Below are 13,648 nucleotides of genomic sequence, written 5' to 3'. Positions count from 1 at the left end.
CCGCCGGCTTGACAAAGAAATGCGTGAGAACATCTGGCTAAAGAATCGCTCCTGACCAACGACTGCAAAACCTGCTCTGTCCCTTCCAATCATACTCGCCGAGAAAAACAGCAAGGAGCAAAAAAGCTCCCGCCGCTGCGCTTCGCACCCCTTGTGCACAACGTAGGCTCAGCTGGCATCAAAGCAAAAAAAAGACAGCTAAGCAGCAATGATAAACAAGCTGCTCGTGGTCTTCATTAACCTGAACTTAACGACCACTTTCCCCTTTCTCCCCTGAGAGAGAGAGAGAGAGAGAGAGAGAGAGAGAGAGAGAGAGAGAGAGAGAGAGAGAGAGAGAGAGAGAGAGAGAGAGAGAGAGAGAGAGAGAGAGAGAGAGAGAGAGAGAGAGAGAGAGAGAGAGAGAGAGAGAGAGAGAGGGTGTACCTGGAAGTGCTTGGTCTTGCCGGGAGTGGTGGAGACGGAGACCTTTTTGCTGCGCAGCAGGGCATTGATGGTCGAGCTCTTGCCCACATTGGGGTAGCCCACCTGCATCATCATCACCATCATCATCAACAACAACAACAACAACAACAACCATATAAAGATCACCAAAAAAATCGCCTCACTAGAGGACGTACTGGGATGAATTTGAAACCTGTTGGGCACCTTGTCTATAAGTGGTGCCAATGTTCATATAAGGTTGCACACGATGTTGGGGTTTTGTTGAAAAGTCGGCCTTTGTGACACCCGAAGAAGCAAGTCATAAGAGTTACAGAATTGCTATAACTTGACTCCTTAAAGAGAAGAGGGACCCCAGTCTATAAGCCATTTCACTGACTCGTTAACCTGCACGCTTCAAATTTTCAGTCTTTTGATGCTACGCCTGAAGAAAACACAGAATTAGATCTTCAGTTAAGCAATAGAAGTTTGAAGCCACGTAATCCATTATGCCACACCGTTGCACCCACAGTTTTGATCAGTATATACTTAAACACTGGTTTTCGTGTTCTATAGGAAACAGTGCAATTATACTGTAAGTCTAGCTCTGTCACTGCACAAATTATAGCAATTTAAAAGTTTTTATTAAGACTGCTATAGCCCTGGTTTAAATTGGTTAAACTTGCGTTGGCACAAGTTACCGATAAGCCCCTGACAATTTCAGTATTGTATGAGTTGGGAAAATTGCCCGGCCAAGACGTGCTGTGCCCAATGAACTAAATTTCAGCTGTTACAAATGCATTCTGGAGGTGCGACAGATGATAGAAACCAGCAAGTGCTTCCACCATTAACAATATGGTTTCAAAAAATAAAAAAAAATAGAATAAAAATAAATACAGCTATAACTCATGATCTAATCAATTTACTTCAAAACAAATTGAGCTACATTTTACCTACAAGACAACTCTAAGTGCGCCAAACCTCATTTCATTCACTGCCATAGATAAGCAATCGCAGCCACAAAACAAGTTATCTGAGCCTGGCACATTCACAGCTGTTTGGTGACCAGACGAGGCACGGAAAGACAGCTATAAACAAAGTTGTAATGCAAACTTCCTAAGGCACATTACACTATGTATTCCCCCCAAGATGGCCAGCTACTTAGCAAGCTTCATAACTGATAGTGGCGTTTAGCATGCTGAAACTACATTTGAGCTATGCGGCGCGCCGTAGTGGAGGGCTCCGGATTAATTTTGACCACCTGGGGACCTTTAATGTGCACAGAAATCTCGTACACACGGGCATTTTTAGTTTCCGCCTCCATCAAAAGAGCAGCCACCGCAGCTAGCATTGAACTCGTTCCTTGGGCACAGCAGCACAACGCCTTAGCCACTGCACTATTGTGGCAGGTGGAAATTTTCCCCATGCTTCCTATCCTTAGAAGTAGGCTAAGCTGGGATCTAAAAATGGCCATATTTTAGTATTCCGCCAACTTGGTTACGAATACAATGGTGCCCAGGTAATCTCAGCCTCATCTTGCAAAGACGATGTAGCTCTTGCTGTAATAAAGCTGCGCTGAAGGAAAGTAAATTTCAATTAATGCTGCATTTGTTGATATAAACAAATGCTGAAAAATGCTCCTTAATTTCCGAAAAAAAAAATTAAAGCCGTTCCACTCAATTGAAAGCTGTCGGAAGTGCAGAGAAAAAAACCCCCAAAAAACAGAGCAGTGATTCGCCATAATGGGCTGTAGCACTGTTATCCGCTCACTGCTACCACCCAATGCAATTCAAATTTCCCACCTCCGCAGTGCTCGCGCACCCCCTGCCTGAAACTGCGCCAGCGGGAGTTCTGTTCTTTTTGCGCTTGCTTTTTATCCCACATGTGCCGGCGTTGCACTGCCACTGTTTTTTCATTTACTATCGTAAAAACCCATTCAACGAGTGTTCCTAACTAGATGAACACTGGCACTGCCGGTTAATTACGTATATATTGCCTAAAATGTACCAGCACTTTTCTCTGCGCTAAACAACGGGGAGATGTATGGCAAGCGCCAGCGGTTCACGAGTTTCGAACGCTTACAACTATATAAAGAGCTTGGCTTTTTTTTTATGGGTTATGCCGCGAAAAAAAAATGGGTTATGCCGCGATGATGGATTGCCAAGGGAGACCTACTTGGGTCCAGTGAGCGAGCATCGACGACAAGGCCAGCCCCTAAAGTGCTCTGCACTTAAAAGTAGGGATGGGCGAATATAGATTTCGAGGTTCGAAGCGAATTCGAAGCGAATAGTGATTTGGTCGAATAATTTCGAATTGAATAGTTCGAATAGTACACATTGCAAATCACAAAGACAAATGATCAACTTGGGACCTGACTAATGTACACATTTTTTTCTAATAATGAGAACTCACGTAGGCACAGCATTGTGTAAAACTATTACCAGTTGAACATTTATTGCACAATCTTACACACAGCTTTCCTTTGCTGTATTCACAAGTTTTCATGAAGAAATGACTGTTGCGCCACATGCTCTAGGTGCAGCAGTTTCCGCCGGCTGCTCATTCACAAGTTTAAGCGCTGCCTAGAAACTCGCAGAGTTCAGCGCCGCCTAGAAGCTCCGCTAAAAAAAGAAGTATTGTAGCCACTAGTATCCTCGGCCGTAGCCAAGCAAAGCGCAAGTGGCTGGCCGCCATTTTGAATAGGCTCGCTTAGTGCCGCGTACTGCCGCGCTGTGCGAGCCTATTCAAAATGGCGGCATGCCTATTCAAAATGGCGGCCTGTACAAGTCTGCTGGCTTGGTGCCGCTATGTTCGGAGCGGTGTCGTTTCAGTGCCGCCTTTTTTTTTTTAACTTAAGTGTGCTGGCGGCCGAGAGCTTCGTCGAACCTCTAGGCAAGGCAGCAACTCGGCAGTGCCGGCACTGATAATAGAAATGTCCGCGTCGGTGGGTCTTGAGCCAAACCTGGGGTAACTCTTGGAAAGCTTGACCGAAAAGCTTGGCTTTTAGCTGCCTATTCGGGAGCATCGAATAATTCGAAAATATCGAATACCCGCATTCGGATCGAAGCGAATAACGAATAGAGAGCTATTCGATCGAATATTCGACAATACCGAATATTCGCCCATCCCTACTTAAAAGTAACCACTGAGAAACCCATCCCCGGGCAATGAAAGTTGACTAGCACGCACAGAAGCATCCCACAACCCAGCCTTTCCCTCCCCCTCGACAAGCAAGCAACAAGGACGGAGATGCTCACCAGACCGATGACGGTCTTCCCCCTCTCAGCCTTGGACTCTGGGTGGACCGTGCGGAACAGCTGCAGCAGTTCCTCCTTGCTCACCAGACGGCCCTTTTCAGTGCCTCTACCTGAAACACGAAGCCTCTTGTTGTTAACAAAACAAGGCTCGCATGCTATACGTACAGTCAACTCCCACTGATACGAAGTTCACGGGGACCGCAAAAAACTTCCAGTCAACCAAAGTTCCTATTAAAACAAAAAGCACAATAACAGCATTTTCACTAGTCTGCAATACGTTTCCCTTTTTCGTTTTGTTCAGAATCTCTACCTTTGTCGGTAGTTCGAGCACACAACACCGGTTGCCCTGATAGTCGAGACATATGGCTAGAATGGAAGCCTGAAGCACCCACCACACGAACTGCTCACGCAGCGCTGTACGCAACGAGGAAGGTTGAGGACCTGAAAAGAGACGGATGCATGTGCTGGCGCACCTGCCGCTTCATCGACTGGCTGCTGCCTCAGTTGTGATGGCGCTGACATAATGCAGAGCACGACAGTGTATTGGTGCTTAAAATTTTTAATTTCGATGGGATTCATTGATTGTAGGGTTTAACGTGCCGACGCAACGCAGGCGATGAGGCGCGCCGTAGTGGAGGGCTTCGGATTAATTTTGACCACCTGGGGATCTTTAACGCGTGCCGAAATCTTGTACACATGGGCGCTCTTGCTTTCCACCTCCATCAGAAAAGCAGCCGCCACGGCTGGGAATTGATCCCGCGTCCTCGCGTTCAGCAGCACAACGCCTTAGCCACTGAACCACCGCGCTGGGTGTCAAATTTTTAATTTTATCAAGAAATGACGGTCCCCCTGATGCCTTTTATTCGAAATAACTTACAATTAACTGATGTGATAAATTTTATGGTGGGGTTTGTTATCATGGAGTTTGAGTGTATTTTATTTGTCTTTGTTGTTTGGGACAGTGTTTAAGAAGCATTCTTTTTTTATTTCCCTAGTTCACGGTTATAATTCCTCCATTTCAGGGCAAAGCCCTTTGGCGCCCGGTACTTTGGATTTACGGCGGCGTAGGCATCCATTGGCATCTTCGTAACCAATTGAGCGAACAAAGCAGCACAGGCAGAAAGAAAACAGAAAGGGGCATCTGGGCAAAGTGTGAAGCGAAAATTCTGTTCGACCAATGATGTTCCTTTGCGGTAGTACTAGTATAATGATTAAATGTGGTCCTCTGCCAGTTACGCATTTTGGTGCAAATTGTGGGGGGGGGGGGGGGGGGGGGGGCGTTACATGATTAGTCTGTCTTCACGACATTTTTTATCCAGGTTTCCGTCATGTTCTCTTGGTTCTTTTTATTTCCGTCTGTTCTTTTAGGTGTATATGAAGCACATCTTTGATTTTATTAGTTCATTTCTGTAAAATTTTTATTTCTCCCTTTATTATTTTCTGGTCTTTCAAAATTCCGTTAAACCAATGAGCTCCATTTACGCTCTTATAACGATCAAATGTGTTACGCCTGCCCATTATGAGCGTGTGTGCAAATTCAAGGTGTTTCATGGTCCTAGCTGTAACAAGGGGGGAGGGGGGGTAGGCGGCAAAGAATGCTATGCACTGAAAGAAAACTCAGCATAGTAGGAGAGAGCCGTAGGAGAAGCTACCTGCAGCTTGGCCAGTGTCATCAGGGAGAGCTCCTGCCTCCTCCTCCTCCTCCTCCTCCTCCTCCTCTTCGCTCCTCTCCTCCTCTCCCTCACTCCCCTTCGAGCTCTCTTCTGGGTCCTGGCACTGAGTGAAAATAAGCGAAAAACCACCAGCTTACTTTGTGCCTCCCATGTGTTCTTGAAAAACATTCCACTCTGCTTGTTGCAATAACACTCATGAGCCACAACCACCCAGCCCCTCAAAAACAAATCTGTCCCCTGCACATGCAACGAATGGATCTCCAAAAAAATGCCGTGAACTGAGGTCTCTAACACACCCCAAAATCTCGACGTACAGACGTTTTAGCTTTTCGTCTCCAGCAGGAAACCACAGCCGAGGGTCAAAATGGGGGGGCCATCCCTTGACACATGGACGTGTCTTTATTAGGGGGGTGTCTGAACAGAGTACAGGGGTGGAACAGGGTCCATGGGTTTGGGAGCGGTCCTGGGAGCAGGCAAAACTGCCGTTTGCAGCAGGTTTGGAGCAGCCAGGAAGGGCATTTGTCAGGGGGCTGGCACAGAGTGCTGTGCCAGCCCCCTGACAATTTTATCTGTTTATCGACTATATTAGGCCTTCTACTGTGCACTAGAAATTTCTCTGAACCAGGAACGCAGTTCTTGTACTATATCGAGTAATTTCCGACATGCGGAGCTATACACCTTCGGCCCCAAGTTGTCACCATTCAAAGAGTAAACCTCAAGCGCAGAGTCAAAGGGGATCAGATAACAGGCTTCGCTTCGTGTCCGGTAGCCGGTAGTGTTAAGCGAACCCACAGCGACATTGCGTAAAACAAGGCGCTTGCTTGCATTTTTTCTATCAAACAGCGGGTTCAGTGCGTGCATAGCAGAACACAACTTTGTCTTCTCCTGTCACGGGATTTTGAGAGTCGACAAACGCACGCCGTGGACTATGCAACGAGAGTGTGTTCGAAGGCATAATTACTTCTGGACCATCCTCCACACAAGCAAAGCTAACCCCAAAGACCACAGGCGAAAATGAGCAATTACCTCACAGCAAAGGCGCACCGAAATAACACGCACGGCGTCCAACACCCTGTTCGTTCAATGCATGCCGATAAGCTCGCCCAAAATGGGCGACTAAATCGAGGTTCACCTTCATTGAGCTACAACTTTTCGTGCGAATTTTATTCCGTTTTCTATACGTCTGCGATGTGATGCAAAAGCACTTCACTCACTTTTGGTCATTTTCCATTAATTGTGGCACAGCGGCCAGCACCAGCGAACAAAACCGTGCAAATACAGCACAAATAAATCCAAAGCAAAGGCGGAGAAGGCGCATAGTGCCTGCGGCATAACAGCTAAGCAAGGGCCAACATCCATAGCCGCTCATAGCTCTGACGAAACCGAAAACATAACCGCATATCAACAGAAAACACGATGTTTCAGCCAAGTTTTAGGGCACGGGGCATCGTGCTGGTCGTATCTCGCTGCTCAATTCGGGCTCTGCGGTGCAGGGCGGTGCTGATAAAAGAGTTTGGCGCAATAGGCATGGTTCGGCGCAGGATGGCACAGGTAAACAAGTTTGGCGCTCAATGGTGCAAATGGCGCAGCTGTTCCACCCCTGAGAATATCAAAAAGACACCAGATTCGAACATCGGATGCAAGTTTCTTGCTGCACTGTTGCATTTTTCTTGAGCCTGGAATGCCAACAACACAAACGGGGAAAAAAAAAAAAAAAAAAAAAGGAAAACTGACATGTATGCGCATTTTGACATGCCCCAAATCATGTTCAGGTGTTGTATTTTCCAATGTACAAGTTGCGCTTTTTTTTTCTGAAGTATTCATTGGTGCGTCTTATCCACTGGTGCGACTAATGCATGGAATAAATTCGGTACATGGCGGCTGCGCGTGGTCCGTGCTCGAAAAGTTGCCTGTGTGCTGTGTGATGTCAATGCACGTTAAGAGACACAGCTCTATGGTCTAAATGAATGAATTATTTGTTAGCGAGTCGGAGGAAGAAGGCCTCAATGGTTTTGCCTAAACGCCGTCTGTAAGTACATGCCATCTGTGTGTATCAATACAGTCGAAACCCGCAATAACGAAATCCCGCAAGTACGAAATCCCCGCGGCAACGAAATATTTCCGGATCCCCGGCGAACGTCCATAGAAGCCCATGTATTTCATATCTCGCGGCAACGAAATGTTTTTCAACAGCGATCCCGCATTAACGAATTTTCTACTGCGGTGCGGGCCTTATTTTATCCGCCCGTCAAAGGTTAACTGTCAAAAATATGCTAGTACGCGTGTTGTGCGCACTCAAAATTCGTAAACGTCTGCTTTTGGCGTGCTAGCGTGGGTACCGCCATTTTTGTTTACATAAATCGGCGATGGGGTCTGTGTCAGGCAACATGCCTGGCCACACTGCAGCAGGCGATGGCAAACAATCATGCTGATACGGTCAGCGGTGCCACCAGACGGCGCCATCGGACGAGCTCAACAGGCCAAAGCAACACCAACAGTTCGAATCAATCAAAACGACGAAGAGAAGACTGGGACTGGTGGCGAAATCGAGACGAAGTTACAATTGTGCCTGAGAAAAGCTTGACGCCGGGAGCGGATTCTCCGTTATCGCGGAGAAAGAAAAGAACGGCAACAATATCATCATCATGTTAAGCAGCCTTGGAGCGACACCCTTAGGGGGCGACACAATCCTATCCTGCGTTGCTTCCGTCATTCCGTCACTTCCGTAGCATCGCACACGCGAGTTCGTGAGTTCGTTGTGTGTGTGGCGACCGGCCCATCGGATCTTGCTAAGATGCCTCCACCAGCCAAAAAGCGGAAGTTTCTGACGCTTCACGATAAAGCTGCCATCATTGCGGAAGTTGATAAGGGCAGAAAAAAGAAAGACATCGCCGACGAGTATGGAATTGCGTGCAGCTCGCTTTCGACCATATTGAAGGGCAAAGATGCCATTCTCGCTGCGCTTGATAATGGCGCACGTGCGCAGAACAAGACGGTGACCGCGGCGGCCTTTCCGGACGTCGACAAGGCGGTGTTCGCGTGGTTTTGCGAACAGCGTGCCAACAGAGTGCCACTTACGGGAAAAATACTACAGCAGAAGGCACTGGACTTTGCCTGCATCCTCGGGCACGACCAGTTCCGAGCAAGCGTTGGATGGTTGGGTCGCTTTAAAGCCCGGCACGACATCGTGGCCAAGGCGATTTCGGGAGAAGCAGCAAGCGTTGACCCTGTAACAACGTCGTCATGGCTGCTGACCAACAGAGAAGTACTCGACCAGTACCAGCCCTGCGACGTGTACAACGCGGACGAGACGGCGTTGTTCTTTCAAATGCTCCCGTCGAAGACCCTGGAATTGAAAGGCCAGAAATGCCATGGGGGCAAGCACAGCAAGCAACGCGTTACCATTTTGTTGTGCTGCAATATGGACGGCACAGACAAGCGGCCACTTCTAGTCATCGGCCGGAGCGAGAAGCCCCGCTGCTTCAAAGGAAACCGCCGCTCGCTGCCCGTGCAGTACGCCGCTAATAAGAAGGCGTGGATGTCTCGCGCTCTTTTCTCCAGCTGGGTTGAGGCGTTCGATGCCGACATGCGCAAGGCGGGCAGGTCGGTGGCCCTTTTTTTAGATAACTGCAGCGCCCACCACATGGACGAGACGGAGCTCACGAACGTGCGCTTGGTTTTTTTTCCACCAAACTGCACTTCCGTTCTGCAGCCGCTCGATCAAGGCGTAATTCGCAGCGTGAAGTGCGCCTACAGGGAGAGGTTGATCCAGCGTCTGCTACTGAACCTCCACCACAAGCGTCCCACCGACGTGAATTTGTGCATGGCCTTCGAGATGGTGGCCGCCGCATGGGTTGTGACATCCCCTTCCCTGATTGAGAACTGCTTCAGGCACGCGGGCTTCACCACCACCGTGCAAGCATCACGCACGGATTGCGCTTCAGCGTCACCAGACGAAGATTTCGACGAAGGTGCACTTGACGGCGAGAGTGCTGGCAGCGCAGTGCCAGCAGTGCCGCTATCGCTGACCAACGCCTGGGGGGCACTTCGAGCCATCGACATCGACATCCCAGATGGGCTCACGGTTGATGCGTTCGTTCGCGCCGATGACGATGTCGTCGTGCATGAAGAAGTGACCGACGAGGCCATTATCGAAAGCGTGCGCGAAGCTGACGACACCGAGGACCAAGAAGACAAGCACGCGGAGAAACCCAACCCGCGGGTTGTTTTGGATGCCCTCGACACTCTTCGGTCCTTCTTCGCCGCACATGACGACGACGTGGCAATGGACCACTTTTTTCAGTGCGAAGGGAGAGCTTTGAAGTTGTTGCATGGCAAGGGTCGGCAAAGTAAGTTGACTGACTTCTGGCAATAAATTTTCGTTCTGCTGGCCATATCACTGTTTTTATGTCTCGTACTCGCGGCAACGAAATCCTCGCGAAAACGAATTTTTCCGGTTTCCCCGGCGATTTCGTTATTGCGGGTTTCGACTGTAAACCATTTTTGAGAAGTTAGTTCTGTCTAGACTCCGGAAGGAAGATGCACGTGTCTAGCACTGCTTACAGGGGGGTGCATTCAGAGGCGGCGGCTGCCGCAACCATTTACTTTCGCCGCACTTTACAACGAACTGGTCCTCTATGAGTTTACCTGATTAACAAGAGCGTTTTGTGCCGAGGTGCGTCTTATACACCAGTGCGACTTACATACGCGTTTTTTTTTTGTTTTTTCGGAAAAACTTCCGTTTTTAAGGAAGACGCGACTTACGCAAAAGTGCGACTTATAGACCGGAAAATACAGTACTTATAATTGGCTTGAATATTTATCCAGAGCCAAGCATATGATGGTACCTAATTCTCCAATCAAGAAGCAAGATTTATTCGACTCATACTTGAAATTTCATACACTAGTAAACCTCCAATCTCTGTGCACAGGGGGCTTTGTCACAAATACTATATACCAGGTTTAATCAAAAAATAGGTGCCACATATGGGCAACGTAGTAGTGCAGTACCTTTTCCTCCTTGCTCTCCAGGAGTGCTGAGAAGAAGACACCCTGGATGCCGATCGAGTCCAGGTACTGGCCCCACGCCTCACTGTCAGAGAGAATGGGTAGAAAGTTAACCCCACGGAGATATGCAGTGCTGGCGCGCGATGTTTTCGCACAAACTCTCTGCTCTGCCGTTCAACACAAATTACTCGGGCACTGAATTTCTTTTCCAAGCCCTCCCCAGCATCTTTGGCTTCCTTGGACACAAGCCATATGCATGCATGCTGGCCAGCTGCCCATAATAACATGCATGTTAAGTGGGGCATGTTTGCTTGACCCCTCGTATGAACATAAATCAGCTCCCAATAGCCCTGGCGACAATCTCTAAAAAAGAAACGCAAGAAGGTGTGACTGCTTCGTCCAGTGTAACATCTACTGAAATTCAGAGAATCGTCTACTAATGCGTGGCATTCTTATGCTGCTTGTCTAAAGTGTGAACTGAGTTCCCTGGAGCCAAAATTTTTAGTTTTTGTAAATCCTGTCCAACCAATTATCTTCAATTCCCCTATTATAACGATTACAGGTGTTAATTGCACCAAATCTGCATTCTTTGTAAATGAAGGGCGTTACCATGGCTCACCATTTTCAGCATTCTTTTTAAGTATCTTTTTTTTTTTCAGATTTCTGTTCGACCAATTAACTCCATTTATGCTACTACAACGATTACAGGTGGAACTTCCGCGAAAACTGCATGATTGTGGAAATGCAGGGTGTTACACGGTTCCATTTTCTTTTTTAGTTTTCCAAATTCTGTTCGACCAATTGCGTCCATTTACACTATTATTATGATTAACAGTGGAACTGCTGCGAGAGTGGAGGAGTGATGGCTCGCTATCTTCTGAGGTGCGTCAATCAAGGGCAGTTGTAATTATCCAGTCAGTGCAAATGGAACGCGCAAACTAAAAGGTGCCTTTTTTTTTTTTTTGTATCGAAGTTAGAGAAGAGTGGGAGCCCGTGCTGCGTTGGATGGCTGGTTCCATCTTTTCTTTTTTTTTTCCTCACGACCCTAAAACGCTGCTCCAGCTACGACAGTCGATCAGCGTACCGGACAAAAAATCGCACTAAAAACGGTATTGTGCTTCGGGCAACCGCGTTTTAAGTGGTACACATATGTACCGAGTTCTATGAGAGGAAAACCGGTGGTCACAAAAGCCCACGTTATACTTGGTCCTGCACTAAAGCGGTTACATTATATGTAAATGGTCTACACTGTATCAACATTTTTGTGTAAATGCAGGACGCTACACGGTCGTGGCTGTCTGGGTACTTGGCAAAGAATGCCACACATTGACACAATTATCACAGGAGGTGTAAATGCTGACAGGTGACCAATTATTTCAAAGTGACATTAGTCAGACCATGATTACGACCTCTTTACAGCCACTAAGGAAGACACCTGGGCTTGAGAAATCATCGTCCGCTATCACTAATATGTACCCCCAAAAGTGCCCACACTAGCAAACCTAACAAAGACTCCACATGTGACGTGTGCCACCCATATTACTCTAGCAAGGCACACCTCCAATCAAAAATTTATGAGCAATTACCGTATTTACTCACGTAATGAACCCACTTGCGTAATGGACCCTCCCCCCCACTTTTCTTCTCGAGAATTTACTTTTTTGTCACTCTCAGGGGTGAGACAGCTGAATCAGATTTTATAGCAGTTTTTGGAGCAGCGAAATCTCGATTTTGGGGCAGACGAACCTTGATTTGGAGCAGGAGAACGACATTTATTATGTCACCTATCAAATTTTCAGCATCGCGGGTAGAAAAGTGCACTTTTTAATCGGTTTGGAACGTACATAACGCTGAAACAGCCTTTCAAGAAAGTTTTTTTCTACCGGAGTACCACACGGCACGAACTGCACTACCTTCTTACAAACCATTTTTCAATTCTTAGCCTCTACGCATAGACAGCGTGGAGTCCCGTTGAAAATATCGAATTGTAAAACTAAAAAATCGTAAGGCACTTTTATTATCATGTCAATCCGGAAATTATTTTTGTAATCCCAGACTCGGCTTTACGCACAAGTGTAGAGCCACGGCAAAAGTTGCGCAAAGCGAGGTGACAGTTGTCGCACCCCACCAGCCCTCCCATTTCCATTCCCAAGGCGCACGTTCACTACGTTCATAATTTTAGAAACATTGGTATGTTTAGCCACCGCCCTTTTGGCATTAAATTTCGCTTCAGAAAGACGAACCATTATTACTAGAGTGTAATAATGGCCCGTCCCGCTATCGGACACTGCTTTAACATTTTGCGGCGGTGTAGCCTGCGCCGGCACTTCTGCAGTGTCGATCATTCCATTCCCGCCGCTCGCGATCTCGTTGTCAAAGGCAGCAATAACGCAGCGTTTTATAACACTGCAATGAGTCCGAAATTTCCCTTCAAGCACGAACCGCGCCCCACCACACTCAAGGCCAAAACACGGCGAATTTGCGGGCTCCACGTAGTTTTTGATGAACTTCCGTATTTCGAGTCACGCAACTTCCCGCAACAGAACAAATGACTAAATGTAAACTCAGCCACCCCCATAACCAAAACAACGGTAGAAATCGGCGAATAGCACTCTGCTTCATAGGTCGGCGTACTCACTCGTGAGTACACTCATTTGTACTCATTTGTACTCAAACTCACAAGTGAGTACGATGATGAGTGAGTACACACCCAGAAAAAAAAGTGAGTATGATGACGAGTGAGTACAGGGGTAAGTACACTACTCGTGAGTACAGTACTCATGAGTACACTACTCATGAGTATGAGTACTCATGAGTACAGCATTCATGAGTATGAGTACTCAAGAGTTTGAGTACTAATGAGTATAAGTACTCATGAGTACACAGTACTCATGAGTATACAGTACTCGTGAGTACACAGTAGTCATGAGTACACAGTACTCATGAGTACAATACTCATGAATACTGGTTTTGCGAGCGCTTGCACTCTTGAGTATGTGCACTCGTGAGTACAGTACTGCAAACAAGTTTTATCACGACCTCGAGTTTGGACACGCGTTTACGAGTCGCAAACATTAGCAGTGCCGCTGTGCAGCTTAACTGTCAAGGATGGCAAAATTAGACAACGAAAACTGCACCTCCCCCCTTTCCAGGTCCCTGTTTGGCGCTGTAAGCGTTTCGCGGCGGTCGCTTGCAAAGGGGTCACGGTGAAGAGGGAAAAACGAGGGGGTGAGGGCCCGGCGGGAAACGCGGCCGCAGTTGCTCTTCTTCTACGGCACGTGTTGACTGCAGCAG

The 13,648-nt window shown here is 47.5% G+C and overlaps 1 protein-coding gene across 1 annotated transcript in view; it reads right to left on the bottom strand.

The window, feature by feature from the left end:
• Positions 1-13,648, bottom strand: part of Ns3 (nucleostemin 3) — a 55,514-nt gene that overhangs the window by 18,101 nt on the left and 23,765 nt on the right. Inside the window, exons 7-10 of the mRNA XM_077679003.1 lie at positions 10,358-10,439; positions 5,327-5,450; positions 3,675-3,784; positions 424-525 (exon numbers count right to left, since the gene is read on the bottom strand). Coding sequence (XP_077535129.1) covers positions 424-525; positions 3,675-3,784; positions 5,327-5,450; positions 10,358-10,439 — 418 coding nt within the window. The remainder of the gene's footprint in view (positions 1-423; positions 526-3,674; positions 3,785-5,326; positions 5,451-10,357; positions 10,440-13,648) is intronic.

The sequence above is a fragment of the Haemaphysalis longicornis genome, unplaced genomic scaffold, assembly GCF_048455015.1.
Source record: "Haemaphysalis longicornis isolate Haplotype H1 unplaced genomic scaffold, Haemaphysalis longicornis Haplotype H1 scaffold_7, whole genome shotgun sequence".
NCBI classification, from domain to species: domain Eukaryota; kingdom Metazoa; phylum Arthropoda; class Arachnida; order Ixodida; family Ixodidae; genus Haemaphysalis; species Haemaphysalis longicornis.
Note: the sequence above shows the minus strand (reverse complement) of the source record. Positions and strands in the feature narration are given on the sequence as shown.